Here is a 23509-nt window from a genome sequence, read left to right as displayed (position 1 = left end):
GACATCACGGCTCGTTAGCATAGGCTCGGCCCGCGGCGGCGACGGGCGGGTGAGGGCCTTGCAGCCCGGCCGCGCCGCGGCCATGAGGCGGCCCCGCTGAGGAGCGCGGCGCCGGGGGGATGAAGCGGGACTCGACCTGCGGGGAAGGTGAGGGGCTGAGGGGCTGGGGGGGGGGGGGCAGCGGGCCCGGGGGCGCCTCCCACGAGCCTTTGTTCGGGGAGCACGGCCTGGGAGGGGGAAGGGGGGGGGACACCGGGGCGGGCGGGCACCGAGAGCCGGGCCCGGGCCGGGGGGAGCGGGGCCGGTGCCTGCGGGGATCCTGGGGGGATCCTGAGGGAGCGCGGGGCGCTGCTGGACCGGGGCCGGGCTGCGCGGGGCCGGCATTGTCCCGAGCTGTGCCCAGGCCCCGCTGGGCTCTGTGGGGCTCTGCCCCCCGACAGCTCCCCCCGAGATGTGCTGGGGCAGGGAAGCTGCTGTTAGCCGTGCCGCTTGGTAATCGATGGATTTATAAAATTGTCTCACCCGGAGCTTGATGAGGAGCCCGTGGCGGTGCTGGGGCCGGTTGTTTGGTGCTGTGGGGCCGGCTGCTGAGCCCCGAGCGGCCCCAGAGCCTCGCGGACACGGGCGGCAGCTGCGGGTGCCCTCCTCAGAACCAGCGGGGCACACCGGGGCGCAGCGGGCTTTTGTTCCTCGGGCTTTGTCAAACAACCGGCTCCAACGAGCCGCCAGCCTCCGCAGGGCTGCCTCCCATGCGCGGCACAAAGCCGTGGGACGGGGAACCCGCTGTGGTGTGGGCCCCGTGGCCGTGCGTGGAGCCCCGCAATGAGCCTTGGGGTGCCGCTGGTGAGCCCTCGCTGGCCGGGGGCATCCGCTGCATGCCCTGCTGTGTACCTGTGTGAAAGCACAGCCGTGCTTGCCCTGGCTTTTTTACGAGGGTTTGCTTTTGATTGAACCCTTCTGCAGAAACCAGATCAGTGTGGAATAAGCCTGCATCTGTTGGATGTAGTTACTGGACGGGGTAACAAACTGAGGTGCGCTGGTTGTTTCTTCATCGCAGCATCCCTACTTTTGTCTCCCACACTCCGCTCGGTGCTTTTTGGGACGAGCCCGATCTCCATGTCTCTGTGGCACATCACCTTTTTACAGCAGAGAGGAGGACGTTGCAGGCCACCTCTTTTTCCACCCCCTTTTTTTTTTTTTTTTTCCTTTTTTTCCCCCGAGGCTTTGGGAGGCTTGTCCGTTTGAATTAACCTCCATCACAGCTGGGCACACAAACGGTTTTGTTCTATTTGCAGAGGGTTGGTGCCGGTCAGGCTCACGGCACAGGCCGGAGGGGCAGCAGCTCCCCTGGCTTTGTGCGCCCTGCGGTGGCCGGGGGCCAGCCCGAGGACGTGGTCCCTGCCTGCCGCCCTTCCCCGCTGGTTGCTTCAGCCCCCGGCAGATGCACTGGGTGCTGGTGGGGCGCTCGAGGCAGCCGTGTGCAGGAACGGGGCAGTTCCCCCTCAGGACTGAATTTAACCGGACGTTTTTCTCGAAACAAAAAGCCAACCCTGAAAGAAGCCGTGGGGAAGGATAAGGGGCAAAGGAGTCTCAACACAACACGTCTGTTGGTGTCTGAGGCATCGTCAGAGGTGAGAGGCGAGCGGGGTTGTGTTGGGCTTCCAGTCACACACGTGGGGGAGCTCCCCCCGTGCCCCTCCCCACGCAGCTGCTGCGGAGCAGCTGGAGGTAGAAACGCCTGAGCAGGGCTGCGGGAGTCGTGTCCGCGGACGAGTTAATCAAGAAGCAAAGAAACGATACGTAGTTGAAGAGCTGTTAAACCTATTAATAAATTGCGGTGTTGGGTGCCGCCTGTAATCTTCGCTGTGGAAGGTTTTCTGAGTGGAAAGCGAGTTCAGTTGTGTGCACTGGCACTGCTGAAAGCTGCGGCTTTCTTTGTCCTCCTGCTCCCATCCAGCCAAACTAAATCCCCGCACGGTCTCTTCTTCGGACCTTTGGTGTGGGTTTTGTCTTAACTTCTTGCCTCAGTCTAAAAAATGTAGGTTTTGTTTCTGCTCCACGGTGCAGCACCGGTGTCCCAAACAGCACGCTGCGGACACCAGCTCTGCCTCCCAGGGCAGACCTCGCGCAGGCGGCTGCGTGCTGCGGGTTTGAGCTGCACACACAGCCACGGGTGCGGCGCCTTTCACAGCTCTGGGAGGTGGCTGCGATTCCTCCAGCGTCTCCTCCTGTCCCCACCACGAGCTGCCGGCCCGCTCGGAAGGCAGCAGCAGGGACAGTGCCCCAGTGGCAGCGCTTGTTTGCACGAGTGGCAGCGCTGGGAGCGATAACGGGGGCTTGCCGAGGACCCACCACGTGTCCTGATAGTTTATTTGCTCTGTGTTTTATATGCTCGTTCATGGGTTTTAATGTTTTCTGTGCTTGTGTTTTCTGTGCCTGTGTACAAACGTGCCCAGGCAGTTGAATGCCGAGCGCTTCAACAGGAATCTAAGGTATTTCTTCTTAGAAATTCATGGGAATTTTGTTTTAAAAATGATTCCGAGTACTCATCTCGATGATAGGAAAAGTCTTTTATGAAATAAGTGCACGGCTTTTACCGCCTGCCTTACGGCGCGCAGACAAGTGGAGGTCCCTCTGCTTTCTCACACTGCCGCTGTGACTCTTGTGTAACATCATAATATTCCTGCAGAATTTACATTGTATTAAAATGTGGTATGAAACCTACCATGACCTTTGAAAACAATGCGTCCTTTAATGTGGCTTTGGGGAGGGGTTAGTGAGGGAGTAGCCATAAAAATCTTCAGGGTTCAAGATGAGGTTGAGATTTTTCTGAGTGCTTTTGTCGTAGCAGCAACTGTTTGATTTAGTGGCCCCCGTTACAATAGGTTGTGAGAACAAAGCCCGAACATCCCGCGTACGAGTCCGTTACGTGTAAGACCTACCAAGAAAACTGAAACGAGAGGTGTTTGCTCAGCCCTTCCTCCCAGACAAGCCACAAACAAGCTCTTTGGAGCAGCTCGGTGCCGGCGGCTTTATTTCTTATCACCATTGTCAGGAGCTGGGAGATGAGCACCACCAGACGGGGCGGGGGAAGGCTGCTGTGCTCTGCGATGGCCGTACCGACACAGCCTTGGTGCTCGGCGAAATTTCAAGGTTAAGGGAGCTCGGAGCGCTCCCAGGGCAGGGCTTCTCTAATTCCCCCGTGCTTTGCGATTCCCGTGAAGCCCAGTGGCGATTCGGCTCAGCAATCCCCGTGTGCGCTTGCACAAGGAGCTTGCGTTAAGCAGGGTGAAAAATAGCAAAGGTCAGGAGCTGGCAAACCCGCGGGCTGTAGGAGGATCACAATTCTACAGGATTTTTTAAAGCACCGAAACTCCAAGGCTTCCCGTAGGCAATTATTTTTTGTCTGCCAGTTGTGCTTGAGGAGCAGTTTACGGGGTACGCGGGCATCTCCTTCTCTGTTCCCCGGGGGTTTGTTTCTTTGTTCGTGGCGTGAAGCGCTGCTCTGTGTGCTCTGTGTGCGTTTTGATCTGGAAACACACCCAACAGCAGCTTGTGCAGCGAGCCATGTGCAGCCCCAGGTTCCTGAAGCAGGAGGGTCGCTCACACCACCTCGCCGCTGCCCTGCTCGGGGGGAACGGGCACGGCAGGGGAAGGGTCCCGTGCTCGGCCGCTTTAATCCTCCGTGCTTCCTACGTTCTCTAGGCGACGGCCCCATTCTTCCCACAACAAAAAGCTGCGCCTGGAGATGAGCCCTGGCTTCAATGCCCCTCACCAGCTGTGCGGGGGGACGCTGCCCCACGCTCATCCCCGACACCTCCCCACATTGCGGGAGCACAAAAAGCAGAGGTGGTGCAGCTCCCAGGAGCCGTGCCCAGGCCTCCCTGGGCGAGGTGCTCGGCCAGCAGAGCCCTGCCTGGGCAGCCTTCAGCAGCATTCATTCCTCTGCTGCTCCTGGGCACAGCCCTGAGCTGGGCCGGCCTGCGCAGCCGGGAGCGTGTCCCTGTGGCGGTGACACCGGGAGGGCTGCGTTGGTTAAAGTTTGTGTTGCCTTTCTTCAGGCCTTTGTTTTAGGATTCCGTCGCAATTGTGGTGGGATTTGCAGAAAAATGCAAATTTGCATGTCGCACGTCAGTAAATCTTTTAGAAAATTAATACCAATCGGTTGTGGTCACTGCTGGGTTTAAGCTGTGGGGAAAACTGCTGGGGAGTCAGAGCAGCTGGTGTACATTTGGGGCCGGCTTGTGCAACCCGGGGCTGCTTTCCTCTGCCCCTGCTGTGCCTGGCTCGCTCATTGCTACCGAGCTCAGATGTTCTGCAGTAGGAAGGAGCCAGGCTGCTCTGTCACACTGCTGGGGCTGTATCGGGGAGGACCTCGGTGTCACTTCTGTGTCCTGCCACTCCAAAACCCCGCAGACAAAACTATCCTCGGCTGGGAACCTCCTGATCAGGCGTGGCTGGGGAAGGCCCGGCGGTGTGCTGCGGGAAGCTGGAAGGGGAGCTCGTGCTCTCTCTTCCTTCTCTCCACTCAGTTTTTTTGCCACCCAGCGCCTTCCCCGCGCACTGCCACGTGCCGCCCTGCCCTGTTTGCTTCAGCCGTGGCCGTGCTGGGAGCTCCTGGGGCGGGGAGGTTTCTGCTCTGTGCTTCGAGCTGTTGGCAGCAGCAGGGAAACTTGTGCGGGCAAGGCCTGAGGCTGGGTGCTGAAGCTGGACTCCGGGTGCCTCGTGCTTGCAGCCCCAGGGAGCTCCAGAGAGCCATTGCCACCTCCTGGGGCCTGGGGGAGCTGCACTTTCCTGCCCAGCAGATCGTGCTCAGGCCAAGAAATGCCAGCAATGATCTGTCTGAGGCAGCAGCGTGGTTCTGGAGCCCTGCTGTCAGAAGTGCAGTGATGCCCTTCCTGCCCCTCGCGGCCTCTGCCTCAGGCCAGTGTGCCCAAGGCTTCCCGCAGTGCCCGCTGACACTGGGGAGACGCCAGGTGCCACAGCACAGGTCTGTGCGGACCCCTCGAGCTGTGCCCGTGTCCTCAGCACAGCTCTGTTCACCCCGAGCAGGATTTTGTTGGGTTACAGCACGGGGGTGGGGGCTGGCAGAGCGTCGGGTGCGAGGGGTTAATGCTCCTGGTGGCTCAGCATCTGCCGGAGGAGGCTGCCGGTGCAGTGGCGGCGTGATGTTAGCAGGGCTGACTTTTAATGTGAAGCAGGATTTAGGTCTCCCCGTGCAGATGCAAGATAATGAGCCTACATCTAGGTTAACGAAGTCAGTTGCTTCAGCCATCATTTACTTTTTCCTTCCCGTCTGACATCCACGTCCATGAAGATTACTGCGTGCTCGCGGAGGTTCTCGCTGAGCCGTGCATCATCCCTCTGCTGTCTCACAGGGGCTGTTACAGCCGCAAGACACTGAATTTAATATGACAGCTCCTATTGCTGGGGGTCGTACAATTTACATTTTTGTCATCCAAAGGCCTTCCGAAGGTTTGGAGCAGGAAAAGTAAAATCGAGTCACAGCAGCTTAACCTTGGTGCTGTTTCTGTAGCGGTTTGCTCAGGTTGTGGGCGCATGAACTGCGCAGCGAGGCTCTCCAGGAGGTGGCCGTGTCCCCTGGACAGGTTCCGTGTCCCCGGAGCAGGTTTGGGTCTCTGTGGGCAACGAAGGCGACTCCAGTCCCGCAGGGACGGGTCGGGTCGCTCAGGGAAGCCGGGTTGTTGACCGCAGCGCCCTCTCCCTTCTCTTGCAGATGACCGGGTTGAGCAGCGAACCTGCCTGATCTGCGGGGACAGAGCCACGGGGCTGCACTATGGGATCATCTCCTGCGAGGGCTGCAAGGGGTTTTTCAAAAGGAGCATTTGCAACAAGCGGGTTTACAGATGCAGCCGGGACAAGAACTGCGTCATGTCACGCAAGCAGCGCAACAGGTGCCAGTACTGCCGGCTGCTCAAATGCCTCCAGATGGGGATGAACCGGAAAGGTAAAGAAACCTGAGCTTTGGGTGCCACACGGCCCAGCTGGCCGTTCTGGGACACAATCTGCTTTTTCCCAGACCCCCTAAATAACCAAAACTAAAATAAATCTTGTCCTGTCTTAAGTCCGTTGGCTTGCCTCTGCCACCCCTGCTCCTGAGGGCTCCGGGCTGCCCAGGTTGGGTTGCTCTGTCTGCCTGTGAGAGCTGAGGCTTGCAGTTGCTGGCCTGCGACAAGTGCCAGTGTCTCTGGCTGCTGCCTGTCCCCAGGCGGTGGCACGCAGCCCCCAGCGGAGCAGCTCGTGGGTCTGGGAGCACAGGAGCTGCTCACCCTGGTCTCTGGGGAGGCCAGGGCCGGAGCTGTCCTGGGTTGGGGACAGCCGTGGTGGGGTTCCCATGCGTGGCCGACGTACAGAGCTGGTGAAGTGTTGTGGCATCATCTTCAGGATGAGAAACCCTAAGTAGCTCAGAAATTAACAGTAAAAACTAGACTGGGATTTATTTCAGTCATGTCTCTAGTCTTCACTCCAATCTTTTGACTTTTTAATCTGCAGAAATAAGGTTGTTACCCTTTAAAAGCAGACATTTCCTAGTTTAATGACAATCAGCTGGGTAGAAGCAGGGGCTGCTGTAGCACAGGGGCTGCCTGGGCTCAGGCTCTGCTACACGACTGCTGCCCAGCCTCCCAGACACAGGCATCGGGTCATGTTTGTTAAACGTAGCTATCGATGCCTTGAATGTCATAACTCACCTGAAAGCCACCTGTCAAAAGCACTGAAACCTCCATAAATTCACTGCAGATCCACCAGGCTCTTTGTTACAAAACGCATCTTGGGGGTGAGATGGAAAGCTTATCTCCCGACTGCCTTGATTACAAATTTTCCTGGGCAGTGTCTCCGGACGGACGCTGCCGGCGCTCAGCAGTCCTCAGAGCTGCGCGGGGCAGCGCCGCCATCTCCCGGCCGCCGCGCTGGTGCTCGTCCTGCTCCTGGTGCTCGCTGCAGCCCGAGCCTCCCGGGGACAGGACGCGGCTCCTTAGGCCTCGTGGCTCTTTGCAAGCACTTCAGGCTGGGCTTTCCGAGCAGTCGGTGCGTGTGGCAGGGATTTGCAGCCACGGGTAAACACCTGCAGCGTTCAGTTCACATCATCCAGGCTTCTGGACATGGAGCACAGTCGGTGCGGGAGGGCCGGGGCAGGCTGGGTGGTGAGCCCCAGGCAGGCTGGTGCGCCAGCCCAGGTTTGTACCTGCTGTAAAAGGTGCAGAAATACCCCAGAGGGAGATGCTCCACACCAGAAAGGTGCTGCTGGACACCACAAGACTTGTGCAGTAGAGGAATTTTTCCTTAAATACTGTCTCATTTTCTGTTCCTGGAGAGCCCCCCCCAGCCCTGAGCGCAGCACAGGGAGGCAGCGGCGGCTGCAAGGTCATGGTGCAGCTGGGGAGAGCCTGCTGCCAAGTCTGCCCGGCCCGCTGGGAACGAGATTGTGCCCTGATAAACACGGGGACCCGGGCCGGAGAGCAGGTCCCCTTCTGCAGGGCTGCTCTGAGGTCAGGGCTGCTGGGGAAGGGGCAGCTCAGGAGCAGCTCCAGCATCGTCTCCTTAATTGGGCTTCGCTCTGAAACAGCCGCAGGGGCGAGCTGCTTTATCTCTGGGTTGTCTCCAGCATCAGCGGTGTCTGTGCCTTGTGGTGGCCTCACCGGGCTGTGTGCTGTGGCATCAGAAATGCTGCTGTTGGCTTTTCATTTTCTAGCAGACCTGCACATTTGTTGAATTATTTGGGGGAGCAGGAGGGTTGCTCTCCACATGCCAGCTCTCAAATTAATACAATGTGATAAAGCACTGAGTGTTTCTTCATAGGAGTCTGTTAGTAGGAATCTATTTTTTGATACCAAACGGTAGTGTTCCTTACCAAGATTTGTTTGTTTTCTTTCAGCAATCAGAGAGGATGGCATGCCAGGAGGCAGAAACAAAAGTATCGGGCCTGTCCAGGTGAGCACATGCAGAAATGTCTCCAGGGTTCGCTTGCTCCTGTTCAGCTGACCTTGGCACACGCCTCTGCGTCAGCTGGGCTTCCCTCTGCTGTGGCAGGGGAAAGGCCGGCCATTTTCTGGTGGGAAGACACGTCCTGTCCACGGGAGCTGTTTTCCAAGTGCTTTCCTTGCCATTACTCCTGGCTCTGGCTGCTGGGAGCCGGAGTCACGAGCAGCGTGCCCTGGGACGGGGAGGAGGCAGCGAGCTGAGCGCCTCTGGGAGCAGGCTGGGGCCGGTGCTGCTGTGGCACAACCTGCCAGCCCTGCACGTGCCTCCTGCCCGCCCGGTGGGGATTGGGCTCCCCATCAGGTAGGTGCATGTCATGAACAGGAGGTTTGTAAATAAAGTGTGGCCCCGCTTGTCTGCGGGGAGAGGACACGTCACAGCCCCGGGGATTGCTGCAGGTGCTGGCATGAACACCCTGGGATCCCTGGGCTGTGGCTTGAGCCGGCGCAGCCGCCTGCCCTCTGTGAGCAGCACGAGGACCTCAATCCCTCCAAAGCTCCCAGTAAATCTTGCAGGCTGTGTGCTGCAATTTCTTAAGTTGTTGCAAGTGGGGCTCCCAGTAAATGTCTCGGTGATTGATGGCGCAGCTTGTCTGGAGATGCCTTGTAAAACGCGAGGTAATTCAGCACAGCAGCTTGTCCCGCACGCCTGAGAAATGATGGCTGTTTCCAGCTTGCTTCTAGAAAAGCAGCCTTTAAAAAGTTTACTGGTTATTTTAATAAAACAGAAAGAATACTGGAAGCATTTTTGTGACAGCGCACCTATGAAAGTGCTGTGCACCCCAGCGCAGAATGGCAGACGTGAAGAGCCAGGAGCCAGGCAGCTCAGGTCCTCTGTGACTGCCCAAGGAGAAAACAAGAATTAGGTTGTGCGGCCCTGCTGGCAGTCAGCATCAGGAGGGAGACAGCTCAAATAAATAAGTAAAAATCCCTTAGAAATGATACAGCATTTCCTGCTGTTTGCAAACACTGTGTTTACAACCACATCGGTTACTAATTCCTAATCCCATGTGGGTCTGTCAGGACTGGAATAAACTCTTTAAGCAATGTTAGGCTCTTGAAAATGACACTCGGAGTTCACTGCGCTGTCTTGCAGATTGCTAACTCGAGGTCTTTCCATGTTCTGTGACAGCCATGCTGAGGTACTCGCACATAATACATGAAAAAAGCCCAAAATGTTGTTGCATATTCATCATTACCGATGCAAGCCTGCTCCTGGAGCCTACCCAGCTCCTTGAACCTTCCTACTTCTGGTCTCTCCAGTACCCTGTAGCAGTGAATTCCCTTATTTTTGTTCAGTCCATTTTAGCTTCATAAATTTTACTCTCTAATACTTGTTTTAAGCATGAGGTGCTTGATGACATCTTTAGGTGCAGCCTGGTTCTTATCCGGGGACAAAGCAGTGAACAGCGATTCCCTATGAGCAGTTCCCCGACTAACTCAGGTTCAGCACAGCGCCTCTCCCAGCGGCTCTGCCAAACCAGAGCCTGCCCCACCTGCTGCTGGCCTTTCCCTCTGCTCAGTACCGAGTGGTGCTTTCAGGGGACCGGCCCCAGCTGCTCCCCAGTTTTTCACTGCGTGACGGGGCTGATCTTTGGCTCGTTGCTGCGTGCGTATTTGACATCATCTGTTCATGTGTCCATTCCTGTCTACTGTGTTATCATGACTCGAGCTGTACTGCTGGAGCTGAAGGTCACCATGATCAGCAGCTGTACCTGGAATTTTTCATGTATGTTGTTAAATGTAAAGGGGGAGTGTGGTATTTCTCGGGACACTGACGCGTTTCTGCTGGCGCAGATCAGTTCCAGCCCTGTTTGATGTGGCAGGACAGTCAGGGTGTTTGTGTATGGAAACTCTGCCGTGCTTCTCTTCTCAGTGAAAGTAGCAGCTTGGCACTAACTGTAATGATCTTATGTCTGAAAGATATCGGAGGAAGAGATTGAAAGAATTATGTCTGGACAAGAATTTGAGGGAGAGGCAAACATGTCATGGAGCAACAACGGAGACAGCGACCACAGCTCCCCTGGAAATGGAGTTTCTGAGAGCAACCAGCCTTCACCTGTTTCTACTCCATCTTCAAGGTGGGAATTACCTCTGGAAGAGTTTCGTGTTACAATAATGTTGACCCTGTTTCCCTGAGTGATACTCGGGATCAATGTAGGAAAAATTACCCTAGAATTACCTCCTCGTGTGACCTGAACGTACTGCACATTTCCTGCACGTTCTTACTTCTCTAAATGCGCTTTTAGAAAGACAGCCACTGGATTGGAAATAATTGATTGAGAGGTGAAATGCTAATGAGTAAATGAAAAAAGAAGGCAATGTTGAGTTAACATTCTGATATTTGAAATAGAGTTCTTAATTTGCATTGATTTTTTTCCCCTGCAGATCATGGAAACCTGATTAGGTCTCACTGTTTCTTCTATATAAGCTCTTTTTCTCCGCTGTGCTCAGATTTTGAAAATAAATGAACTCCACTTAGGTGGCTAATTGGTGGTGTTACTTTGTCAGTTACTCTTAGTGCTGGCCACCTGAGTCAGGATCTGACTGCAAACACGGCAAGAATCTCGGGCTTGCAGCCCAGCTGCTTTCGGTTGCATTGTAAGCTAGGAGGTATTTGCGTTCGCTGGCTGTATAAACTGCTTAATTTACAGTCCTAAATTCTGGCCCTTTAAGAAAGCAGGAGTGGAAATGCTTGCTGCAGTCAGCTCTCTGCTGTGCTCAGAATGGCTGCTCGGCAGCAGAGCCCAGTGCTTCGCTAAATGGATCTAGCTGGAGTCAGGCGCAACGCGAGGCACCTCTGCACGCTGTTATTTCCAGTGTAGCGTTTAAACACAAAGGGATCTCCTCTTCTCTTCTCTTCTCTTCTCTTCTCTTCTCTTCTCTTCTCTTCTCTTCTCTTCTCTTCTCTTCTCTTCTCTTCTCTTCTCTTCTCTTCTCTTCTCTTCTCTTCTCTTCTCTTCTCTTCTCTTCTCTTCTCTTCTCTTCTCTTCTCTTCTCTTCTCTTCTCTTCTCTTCTCTTCTCTTCTCTTCTCTTCTCTTCTCTCTCTTCTCTCTTCTCCTTTTTCCTTTTCTGTTTTTATCAACATTTCTGATGGAGCTGGATTTTTAACATTTTAATGAATTGTGTGGAATTCTTGTAGTATATTAAAATGCTTTTCCCTGTCTAGTAGGTCTGTGGAGCTGAATGGATTCGCTGCACTCAGGGATCAGTATATTGGGACGCCGGTGTCCATGCACTATCAGTACCTCCCGCACCTTTTTAGTTATTCTGCTCACTCGGCTCTGATGCCCCCGCAAGCGCGCAGCCTGGACCCCCAGTCGCACAGCCTGATCAATCAGCTGGTGTCAGCGGAGGACTTGCAGCCACTCGGCACTTCCGATGCTCATTGAAGACGGGTGAGTGTGCGCAGCGTGGTGGGGAGGCAGCCCCGAGCTCCACCTTCAGCTTGTCCTTCAGTCAGCTGCCCGTGTGTGCGCACGCCTGCAGCTCGTGCTGCGCAGGGTGCTGGGGGCACGGGGAGCCGGGCGTGTGCTCGCAGCCCTGGGGGCACGGGGAGCAGCGCCTGGGGAGCAGCTGCAGCCACAGTGCAGGCAGCAAACCGGAGCGTGTCCCATGCTGGGCTGTGCCCTGCCCTGGCGCTGGGGTGCGCAGACCTTGGCGGGGTGCCTCGGGCTGCACGTGCCAGGCTGAGCCTGCACGGGAGTGGGGTTTGGTGGTTTCAGCCCTGAGCCGTGGAGAAGGGCTGGGGATAAGCCCTGTATCTGGAAAAGCGCACACGGCTGGAATAAAGCCGGGGGGTCAGCCTGCTGGGGCCGAGCTGCCCCCTGCCTGGGGAGAGCCCCCGCTGCCGGGGGGGCCTCCAGCCCCCGGCAGGCTCTGGCAATCGCTGCTCCCACCGCCAGGTGACACTCTGGGCACCGGCATGCCGGGCGCTCACACACCAATTCCGGTGACATTTTCCTTGCTTTTCAAGTGCCTTGTCAGATTATGTCATTCGATGTTTTTAATTATTTCTATGCCTTCATATTAACTGTGCCTGCAGGTATAAAGTGACTCAGGCAGAGCTGTTTGCATTGTTGTGTCGTCTGGCGGATGAATTGCTTTTCAGGCAGATTGCTTGGATCAAGAAGCTGCCGTTCTTCTGTGAACTCTCGATCAAGGACTATACCTGCCTGCTCAGCTCCACCTGGCAGGAGCTGATCCTGCTTTCCTCGCTGACTGTTTACAGCAAGCAGATCTTTGGTGACCTCGCGGATGTCACCTCCAAGTACTCTCCCTCTGATGACGAGCTGCACAGGTGAGGCGCTGGGCTGAGCCCCAGGTGAGGGAGCGTGGTGTGGTGATGGGGGGCAGGCAGCGAGCAGGGTGGCCAGGCGCTTCTTCCCAGCCCCACCACCCCTGTGGGTGCTTCGCCTGCTGCTGCCTTTCTGTTTTCAAGGAAAGGTTATTCCATGCTGAGAACAAATGCTTGAGACTTCGTGTGTGACAGGGGCCGCGGCTAGTCAGTGCTGAATAAAACCTGCATTTTCAGGGCGGTGTATGATGCTGTCTGAAGTTTCATTTTGGTCGTGCTTTTGGAGTGGATGTCCCCGGAGCAGGGAGGGCACATGCTGTTCTTGCTCATGCTTGCAATCCTTAGGTCCAAATGCCTTCGGAAGAGCCACTTAGGTGCCCCAGGAAACCTTTTAAAAATCTGCACTTAGGGAGGTAGGACATTCACTAAATGTGACAATCTGTTACATCGAAAAAGTGGGTGCACATGTATGTGTCTTCTCTACAGGCTTCATTCAAACAATACTGTGAGATTGTATTTATAAAACCAGCAGGTTTTTACTGGTAAGAATCACAGGCTTGTTTTCTGGGGCTGGTGAGGACCCACACCTTGCATAGACTCAGTGTTTCTGAAAATTATTCCTCAGACTTATGCTAGCAATTCTAACAGGTAGAAGATAAGTGGTGGTCAGCTGCGCAAACATTTTTAGGAAGCCTGATGCACCTTTGCTTTGAGTCTCTTGTATTTGGACCTGAAGGGTAATTTCCATTTAAGTAGTGTCTTTTTAAAATATCATTTTATTTAACTTGAAATGTTTGTCCTTCTCGCTCGCATCCCCATTAATTTTATACAGACTTAGGGTTTCAATTTCAGCCTCTCTTAATGGTGACTTGTCTTAGAATTCCTCTAAATTTTCAAACTGACTGACTTACCTGGGTCCTCAGACTGTGGAGAGACAGCTGAAGGTAAATCATGTTTGGAAGCATTCTTTTGGAATTGTGCACAGAAAAAGGGCGAGACTTGTAATATATTTCAGACCAATCCCGTGATATCAGTTTGTGTTTTCTATTGAGACTGATAGTTTTGTTTCTGTCTAGTCTCTGGGGCTTCCTGCAGCTGAAAAACACTCACATTCTGTGTTTCCCAGCGAGCAGCCCATTTCTTTTTATTTTTTCCTGAGCTTTCTCTATATCTCTAAGAATTTTCAGTACATTTTAAAAATACTTTTTTTTTTTCTAATTTCTTTGATAAAAGCTGATGAAGTTGATAAAATCAAGCTGCAAATAAGGAAAAAAAAAAAAACAAACAGCAGCGTGGATGTAGTCCATTTCTTGTTTTTGTTTTTTAAACTAACAGCAGCTCTAACAGAAGGGCTCCATCCTGTGCTGAGCAGAGAGCTCAGTCAGAGGCTTCCCAGCTGTTGGAGGAGAAAACAGGTGCTGGTTAGATCATCTCGAGGATGGTTCTCCCTTAGCAAGGCTGTCTTCCTGCAGCACGGCTCTGCAAGCTGCCTTTGCTGCGGAGAGAGTAAAACTAACGGATCTGACACTTCGGGTAACCCTGAGGTACAGAACAGAAGGTCTTTAAAAATCACTTGGGCCAGTGGAACGATTGTTCACAAAGCTGGTCATCCTTATTATCAAAGTCTGCATTATTAATTGCTATCTCAGTGTTTTGATTGCATAAATTTGAAGATGTTGCAACTTAGCTGTTGTTTTTTTTTCCATAGCCTGTACTATCTGATGTTCTGAGGAACCTGCCTTTCATTTATCATTTTGGCCAGAGTGATGATTTTTCGCGTCTTTTTCTTTTTTTTCCCCCTATTTTCCCTTTCTCTCCTTTCTCTTTCTTCCGTAGTCTGGGTGCCAGACAGGTCCTTCTTTTGGCAGCAGACTGAACTGCCCACCCTCTGCCATTTGCCCTGTTTGTGCCCTGATAGACCTGGCAGTTCTGCAGGAGTCCGCAGGGGATCTGGGTGCTTGGTGAGCGGAGACTTAAAACACTTTGTGTGCTCGCTCATCCCAGCGCCCAGCAGTTTCACGGGGTTCCTTTGTGAACCCCCCTCACAGCCCGGGAGGCTGACTTGGGACGGCCACGAGGAGGCGAGGACTGGCCCCAGGTGCCTCATTTCCTGGGGCAGGTCCCTGCTCGGCCCAGCCATTCATCCCGCATCTGGTGCCGCTCCTGCGAGGAGCAGCGAGGGTCACAGCAAGACACAATGCCACTTGTTCCTCTATTCAGCCCGCCCTTTGTTCCTGCTGTCCTGGTCGGAGCCTCTAAAGAGAAGTGTGCGTTTCATTTTGGGGCTGGGATAAATATGAGCGAGAGGTAAGAAAATAAGACAAAGGAGGAATCCTCGCCCTTCAGAAAGGGGCAATTCAAAGCCCGCAGCCTCAAAAGGCCTTCAGAGCAGACCCGTGCACATGGGTGAAAATAGGTGTGCTCGGGAGGGCGACGTTTCTGTAGTCTCTTCTCCTGATGTAGCTTTTCAAGTATTAATTGTCATGAGGGAAAATGGGAAAATGGCACCAAAAAGCCATTTAGCGGGAAGCTGCACAGATGAGGGATCTGAGCTGTGCCCTTTTGGTCTCAGCTGTCGTGGTGGTGGCTGCCCCCAGCGTAGCTGCACACGGTGGGACCCGTGCTCGTGAAAGCTGTAAGGGGACTCATAAGGAGAGGCTTTCCTTGAAGAACCTCAGTTTCCTTGAATTCTGGTGTTTGCTGATTATTACAAACTGAGGGTTGGTCTTACAGCCAGTTGAAAAAATTAATTGAAGCAGTGCTCGTCTGGCATTTTGGGGTAAATCTCAGTCTCATTTACAAAATGCCGGGAGCAATGTTACCGTTTAGGTAGGTGACAAATGAACATATGGGATGAGCTCCTGTGTTTTAATCGCTTCTAACAATGGGCTGAATGTTCTCGTGGCCTGCTGGATCAAATGTTTTCTTTTATTGTGCTGTTTTTCTGTAGATGACTATGAAATGAATAGATTCCTGACCTCCCCCAGCACTCTCGTGATACCGCTTCCCTTCCCCCTCTCCCCAGCTGATCCTGATAACCCATAGCCAGAACCTCGCCTGGTGTAAACTGCGAGGAAAAGTGTGTGGAGGAGTCAGTCCTCAGGAAGAAATAGGGCTGTGAAAAACAGAACAGCTTTGTTTGGAAGGGGGAGGAAAGTATGCACAGAAAAGTAAGACAGTTCAACTGCAGGAATGAGAGAAGAGCTCTCCTGGATTTATGAAGTGATGAGTGGCTGGTAAAAATGTGCACGCTCTAAAAACAATTAAACCCACCAGACGACTGAGTGGTCTTTGTGCTCATTAACTTCTTGAGCTTTGCAATCTTGCACCTGCGAGATTTTTAATGTTAACTTGAGAGCAAGGAAACTTGTACAACTTTAGATTAGCCGACAAGGCTTTCATCACTTACAATATTACTTTCCTGAAGAATTGACCTGAAGTTCAGATAGCTTGTTTTCACTTCTCTGAGGCCAAACTGCACCATGCATTTTACAAATAACTTTGAAGTAAACAAACATACATGCCAAAATAAGGTGTTATTCAGTGAAAAGGGTTCTATTTTCGTTCTATTCAGAGATGGCTTTCTGGCTGTGCTCTTATTCTTTGTGCTGTACAATGCCAGAGCGCAGCTGAAGCTTGCCTAAACACTTCTGTCCCACTTCTCAGGATTTATGCAATCTATGGTTTCTTTGAAACCGGTGGTATCGCAGTGAGAGGCGCTCAGGAGAGGCTGGTACTGGCCATTTGCACACGTGGGACATCGCCTGCAGGCACCGGGAGCTGCTCTGCGCCCTTCAGGTTCTGCCTCTGCCTTAAATCTCCTCTGGCGTGCAGGCAGGCATCTGTAACCTGGCGTTTCACTCGCTGTAACAAGGATTATTGGTGCTTCTGTGCATGTTTGTGTGTGGGGAAAAGCTCCCAGCCTTACTGTGGTGTCTCACTTCAGGAAGCTCTCAGCTGACAAAGATTAGCAACCCATAACACACGGGCAGTCAGTGGGGTTGTGTGGAAGTATGGGACCTTTGTCGGTCACCGGGGGAATTTTAGGGAGGTGATGGAGGTGATCTCCCTCACCTGTCCGTTAGATAACTGAGGGTGCCACTGTTGTGCATGGGGCAGTGTCATTCTCTGGTATATAACCAAAGCCAATTCCAATAGCAGTGTGTGGGTAAAAGAAACTGTGGGCACGTCTGCTGCTGGCAACAGGAGGTGGTTCCTGCGCAGCGGGGTCTGGTGTCCCTGTTCCTGCAGCCCTCCCCACTGCTGCAGCTGTGTTTTGGTGCTGTGCTGCTCGTGTTGAAAAGCCCTGGGCAGAGCCAAAGCTTGCTGATTGCCCTGATTTTGTAAGAAAAGGATAAAATGAATGTAGCAGCTCTGTGAAATGGAGGGTTTCGTTTAATAAAAAAAGAAAAAGAAAAAAGCCAACGAGTTGGGCGTCAGGTTAGATGTCTGTTGCAGAGAACTTGTGTTCCCCTGTAACGTGCTGTACAACAGCACCCAGCCTAACCCCCCGGGCTGGCTGAGCGGTATTGTCCAGCTGTATGGGACACAACACACCTTGAAGGATGCCTCAGTATTTCTGCTGGCCACTTGCAGGGATAAATTCAGTTGCTGCAGGTGGCAGGAAATACAAATTGAAGAAAGATGCCTGCCCAGTGGGGTGAGAAGGCACTATCCTGGTGGAAAGCTGGGGAAATAGAAGTGTAGAGAGGCAAAGCAGTGTGCCTACAAGCACACAAGAAGGTGCTGCACGTTGCTGGCTCCGTCAAACCTTAATCCCCATCAGAACAGGCTGATGATGAACTGAAACACTTGCTTCTACTTCAACTTAATAGTCCCAGCAGACTTGAAGCAGTTTTGACAAAGATTTTTTGAATTCCATTGCAAAATTTTAGAATTTCTGAAGTTATTTTAATAAGCTTCTTACCTGTCTTGTGTGGACTGTGTCCTGAAGGTGTTCATGTATGGTCTCTGTCCTCCAGATTCAGTGAAGAGGGGATGGAGGTGATGGAGCGGTTGATCTACCTCTTTCGCAAATTTAACCAGTTGAAGGTCAGCAACGAGGAGTATGCGTGCATGAAAGCCATTAACTTCCTAAACCAAGGTGAGTCAATGAAGAGGAGGACCCAGTCCTGCCAGAGAAATTGTCTGAAACAATCTGAACAGTCTTTGCTTCCCTGATGAAAAATGGGAGGGAAGGATCTGAAACCCAGGGGCAGATGTGGGCTCTGGAAACTGCTGTTGTACAGACAGCGCACCACGCAGTGTCATACCTACGTACCTGCGTGGGGAAGTTCTGAAAGTGAAGGAATTCATTTGCTTAGTCATTTGTATCGCCTTCAGGTGTAGACACTGAGGATGGTACCTGTGCCATTTTACGTATGTAGCAACTGGGCCAGTATCAGAGTCAGACCATAGCAGAGGGACTGGTGAAACTTCCCTAGAGGGCATTTGGGTGACCCATTACTTACCAACTGCTAATGAACTTCTCACCAGGCAAGGATCTGTCATCTGAAAGTATTAGTGGTTTAGGTAGCTCTTCAGGCAATTAACTAAATGATTCTTTTAAAGCGGTTAATACACGTGATTTTTTTCCCCAAAATAAGTATTGATTATTTGCATGACAACCTTTCACAGATTCCCAACTGAAAAATGTATTTGTTCATTCTTCTGCTTGAAGGCATGGCTTTGTAAAACTTGATTTTCCCTGGTTTTTGTTTGTTTGTTGTTTTGTTTTTTGTTTTGTTTTTTTAGAGCTTTTCTGGCTCTGTAAAATATTTACCTTCAGGATTTATGCTTAGGTCATCTAGCTGGCTTCCTGCTATTTAGATTCTTCATCAATATATTTTCCCGTGCCTAATGTTACCTCTTTAAAATGGAAAGTATTCACGAATGAAGTATTTATATGCAAGCAATGAATTCCGCCTAATAAGGGGCTGTCTCCTCCTGTTGATTAATCACTGTTAAAGCTGGCTGTCCAAAACATTGCAAGACCCTTGACATTTCAAAATCTTGAGTAAAGTCAGTGCAAAATGAGCTGCAGATTAATTCTTCAATGAGTGAGGAAATCCTGGTCATTTCCTAGCAAATGCAGTGTGCTGAAATAGTTTGGAATCGATAGGTTTGTTGTGATTCCCTTTTCAGTAGTTGCTTGTCGTAATTACACATCCGTGGAGCCCCTGGGGACGTTTCTTTATGTTGTGTGTGCATAAATGAAGAAAACCGTGGAGAGGCAAATGCTTAATAGATGGTGTTCAGCTGTAATTTTGGAAATGAATGTCCCCAGAGTCTTCTTGTACTGTGAAAGATAGTTGCAGTCTGTAAAAATGTGCTGAAAACTCCCTCCTCCCCCACTCGTTTTCACCAGGAGATAGTGCTGACTCTTCAATGTGTGCCCGGGCTCAGATCCGGTTTGCTTCCCTGGGCAGTTTCCTGACACTGGATAATGCACTTCTTTAGCTGTCTCCATTGTTTTCCGAAGTGTATTTTCATTAACTTCCTGCCTCCTTTTATTTTTAGTTGAAGTTTGCAATTTTTTTATGAGAAATACCTGAAAATTATTTTTAAAAGTCAGCTTTTGGGCAGCAGATCAATGCCTCTTCCGTCACATTGTCGTAGAGGAGCGAGCCGCAGGAGGGTTGTGCAGTTCCCGTGCTCCGGCCGCGCTGGATCCCTCCCAGGACACCCAGCAGCATGCAAATGTCATTGATCATGCTGAAGGGTGGCAGTGGGACTTCCTGCCCGGCTGATGGCTTGGAAATGTCCATTTGTCCTTTGTGTACATTGCCTGACACTGGTAAAGCTAAATTTTAAAACAGGAGCTTGACCAGGCTGTAAATGATATGACATAACTCGTGAGCAGGTGGGGAGAAACACGACGGTACCTGGAGTTATGGAGTTGAACACCTTCCTCAGCCAGGCGGTACAGCTAAAATCACCGTGTTTCTGCCTGAGGAAGTATTACAGAACTGCTGTGAGGACTAAACCTTGACACACAGCTGCCTTACAAAAGGCAGTCAGGGATTTCAGGTCTGGAGCTGTTACTTGTGATAGAGTTCACTAAGCTCTGAAGATGAGCAGCTCAGGATTTGTGCTGTTCTCATCCGTGTCGTCTGTGGAAGGAAGTCTTGCACCTGGACACCCTGCGGGTGCAGGCACACCAGGAGAGGAGTGAGATCTTAGTCTCTGGGTAACTAGACATTTGAAGTCAGCCTCCAAAACAGTGACCAGCTTAGAGTTTTAGAAATCAGTCTGTCCTTCCTGAAGAGATGGCAGTAAGTGTGAATCTGTTGTTCTCAGATGTTTTCCTCGTGTTTTCATTACTCTAATCATATGCTCTTTCAGACATTAGGGGACTGACTAACGCCTCCCAGCTGGAGCAGCTGAACAAGCGGTACTGGTATGTCTGCCAGGATTTCACAGAGTACAAATACCCCCATCAGCCCAACCGTTTTCCGGATTTAATGATGTGTTTGCCAGAGATACGATATATAGCAGGTAACTTTTTGAGCTCTTCTCCCACTGCAATCATGTACAAATTATGAAATCCTCTTCTAAAATAAAGTTAATCTATGAGAATGATATTCTTGCCTGCTTTGCCAGAGGGTGTTTATGTGAGACCTTTTTCTACTTAAGCTTCTCCCTTGTCTTTGAAGTGGTCTCCTGTCACCCCCAGTTCTGCAGGTAGACTGACACGGGGCAAGTTGTCCCCTTCTGCTGCACAGTGCTGCTTGCTCATAGTCCCCTGCTCCCGAGAAGACAGGCTTTGTCCCTCAAGTGCTTCAGTTTAAGTACTTGGGTCAGGTTTGTATTTTATTTTACTCCCTTCAGTCCTAGCTCAGAGGCATTTTTTCCTAAATAGGTGTAGCCCCAGTCTGAGAGGTTGTTTCATGAGAGGTGGAGAGGTCCCTGAAGTGCTGCTGAGGAGCACAGGATGAGCAGAGCTGTTGCAGTCCTACGGGGTAAACCCTGGGCGTCAGCTCCTCTGGGCGTTAGCATATCTGAAACATGCAGGTGAATTGTCAGCTTCACTTGTGTCACTAATTAGATCCACACTGTCTGGTGTTATTAAGGCATTGTTTGTTCCCAAGTGTTATGGTAAAGGAAGATACTTGCCTCCCCGTGTCAAGGCTCCGTATGCTTCATCCTACCCTGCTGTAACAAAGTAGATAATAATCACATAATAGCTCACATAATTTACTCACCGAGATCTACAAGGGAGTTAGAGGAGAGACAGCATTTAGTCTTTCCCAGTTTCTATAAATACTGCTCCATTGTGGAGAAATCATTTTGATCTGACTTTGCCCATTTATTTAGCTTTCATTTCAGTAAATAATAAATCCTGTTGTGTCCAAATGGGTATCAAATGTCTAATGTAGCAGTAGGATGATTAACTGTTTCTCTGAGAGGTTCAAGGTAAAACCATCGTCAGCGGTGCTGGCTTAGGTGTCTCTCGGAAATCTGATTCAGGAATGGCTGCTAATTCTGGCCTTTTTCTTAACAGGAAAAATGGTGAACGTCCCGCTGGAGCAGCTGCCTCTCCTTTTTAAGGCCGTTCTACATTCCTGCAAGACGAGCGCGAGCAAAGAGTGAGCCCAGCTTGCCCCCGACCCGTGCCTTACTCTGTGCCTCAGGCAGGGAGCGGGCTCACCTCGAGAGGAAGGGGGAAACATGACCAGGGCAGGAGGGAAGTGCTGAGACGGGGCAACGGGTGTCCCTGCCATTGTAGCAAGAACCTTTTGTGTTTGTTTTTGTTTTTTTACTCTTTTTCCTATATATTTATTTCACGACAGAGTTGAATGTATGATCTTCAACACGATGCACATGGTTCTGTATGAATGCAGCAGATGCATTCTCCAGCAGTTTACAGAATGTGAAGATGTTTAATGTGACAGTGTTTGTTAGGGTTAGTTCTTTTGTATTTTGGGGCTGGGGACTGACATGACTAAGACTACCTCAAGGAGAAGATGCTGTTCACGCACTGCTCTTTCCGTGATTTATATCCAAAAGCGTTTGTCGAAGAGCGCAAACTGCCTCACCTCACTGACAGAGCTGTTAGCTTCCCAAATGGACAGTTTTGGAGACGTGGGTGTTAGAGAAGTGCCAAGCTTTATTTTTGTTATTGTTTAAGGAAATTAAAAAAAAAAAAAAAAAAAAAAAAAAAAAAAAAAAGATGACAGGGAGAGGAAAAGAAGAAACAGTTTGTTTAGCCAGTTGGTTTTTCTTCCTCTGGCAGTTCTCAGTCACAAGTGGCAGTGCCTGCAGTTTCCCTGAATTCTGCCCCCAGGATTGCAGTGCTCCCAGGCCAAGAAGGGCTTGCAACCCCGTTCCCTCCTGGAGCTGCAGGAGTGTGATCTGCCCTCCATCTCCAGCCTCACCAGCTGGCCTGCCACTGCTGCTGCTCCTTTCCATTCGATTGAAATTGTGCTGTTGCAGGTCGTAGCTGGCCTCTGACATTACAACAGCAAGGTACTCTCGTAGAGAGAGGGAACTGCAAATAATTTCTAATCGCTTCCTTAACATCCATTTTACATTCATAAAAGCAGGAGAGAAGTGGCAGGATTGCCTCTTTTAGTGTGTGCCCCCAAGGTGGTGGCTGACTGCTGGGAAGACTTCTGCACTGCAGCAATCAGAAGCAGCCTGTTTCTGGGACCAGTTGACCCCCCTCGTGGTTAAATGTAACCTGCATAATGGTGACCAGGGACTCCAGTATCCTCTGGCATGCTTTCCTCTGCTGGACTTGGGGAGGGCATGATCCATAGTTGTATTCTGCCAGGACAGTTTTACTGCTCTGTGGAATCCTTCTGCACCAGGAAAAAATACTGTGAGTACGGTACTTGGTCAGCCGTTTGTCCCAGGCGTTGCAAGGCTGGGATTTCCATCTAGCAACCTCCACACCACTCCACTGCATGGAGAGATGGTTTAATGACAGCAGGTTAGCTGTATGAGTAACTGCTAAGTCCTGGTGCTTATCTAAATTTGGGTATTCTCATAGGAAATCTCATGGCATCCCGCCTGTGGTGGTGGTGGGGAGCGCAGGGGACAAGCTCCTGATCTTTCATTAACAGTTAATGTAGGAAGATTCCCCTAGGCTGCCACGTTACCCTGCCTGGGCTTCCTTCCCTCTATCACTACATAAATATTCAGGTAACAAATTGCTGAATGCTGTTTTTAAAATACTTTGGGAAGCAGCTTCTGTTCCTTCAGGGGAGGAGGAACCAGTCGCTCCCTTTTTGTCTTGTCCTGGTAGCAGCTGTGCATGGCACGCAGTAAGTACTGCTTGGGAGTGAAGTTGCTGTGAGATGAAAATGAAAGTGGCGGTGAGCAGGAATTGCCTTCACCACTCGTCTTTCCTTCCCCTGCATCCCAGAGGGTTCAGCTGCAACCCAGGAGACCTTGTGACCCACTGGCTTGGCACATCTCTAGGTTAGTCAACGGCCCTGCTGGGTGCTGGGCGCTGCCTGCTCCCTTCAGACCTCTCCTCGGAGGCGTGCTGTTGACTAGCGGCGAGCCCCATTGCGTTCTTTGTGGTTCTGTTGGGAATCTTCCAGCTTGTCAGTTTCCCTTTTCTAAAAGTCCACTAGCTGCTCATTTTTCATTATTTAAATATGATGTTACGGGTAACAGCTGCTGGGACCAGCAGCAGTTCGGTTTGATAGAGCTTCACAAATCCAAAGGTGGTTCTGTAAATCTCATTTACTTTCTGATTGTAAAATGAGACAAGCACATATTTCTCAGGAAAGCCTTCTGCATACAGCATATACCTCAAGTGTAAATGGTAAGAGTTTAGTATATCTGTTTGTAAGTTAGAAATTATTTCTCAGCTTTTAAGTTTAATTTCCAAATAGCTTGATATGATCTTTTTATTACGGGTTATCTTCTGGCTTGCTGTTTTATACACTCAAGGACTTGTTAAATTGCATAGCAGTAATTTTATTCTATGATTACTGAATTCTTATAATCTGTTGATGAATGAGAGTTTGTTTTAATTAGTGTACATAGAAGTGGTCATCCTGTTGCCAAATACCCAACAAAAATAACGTATTTGCTATTCTGTATTTATCCAAAATACTCCCAAGACTAATGCTGTACCAAAAACAACAACAAAAACCACACCTAAATTCAGATAAGATGATAAACAGTCAAGAGTGTTCTACTTTCTGTTATATAACCAAATTGTATAAAGGCTGATTGGCAGCAGTATCTGTTAACAAA

The 23509-nt window shown here is 51.0% G+C and overlaps 1 protein-coding gene across 1 annotated transcript; it reads left to right on the top strand.

The window, feature by feature from the left end:
• Nucleotides 1-119: 119 nt before the first annotated feature.
• NR6A1 (nuclear receptor subfamily 6 group A member 1) lies at nucleotides 120-22003 on the top strand (the record flags this gene model as incomplete). The annotated part of the gene is given in 10 exon segments (XM_084298823.1): nucleotides 120-147; nucleotides 5738-5968; nucleotides 7895-7950; nucleotides 9921-10078; nucleotides 11171-11375; nucleotides 11377-11396; nucleotides 12044-12298; nucleotides 17278-17399; nucleotides 19640-19792; nucleotides 20799-22003. Coding segments are annotated over 10 exon segments (1317 nt in total). The 3' UTR covers nucleotides 20888-22003.
• Nucleotides 22004-23509: the final 1506 nt, after the last annotated feature.

The sequence above is a fragment of the Netta rufina genome, assembly GCF_964035555.1.
Source record: "Netta rufina genome assembly, chromosome: 20".
In the NCBI taxonomy this organism is placed as follows: domain Eukaryota; kingdom Metazoa; phylum Chordata; class Aves; order Anseriformes; family Anatidae; genus Netta; species Netta rufina.
This window is presented reverse-complemented; position numbering and strand designations above follow the sequence as displayed.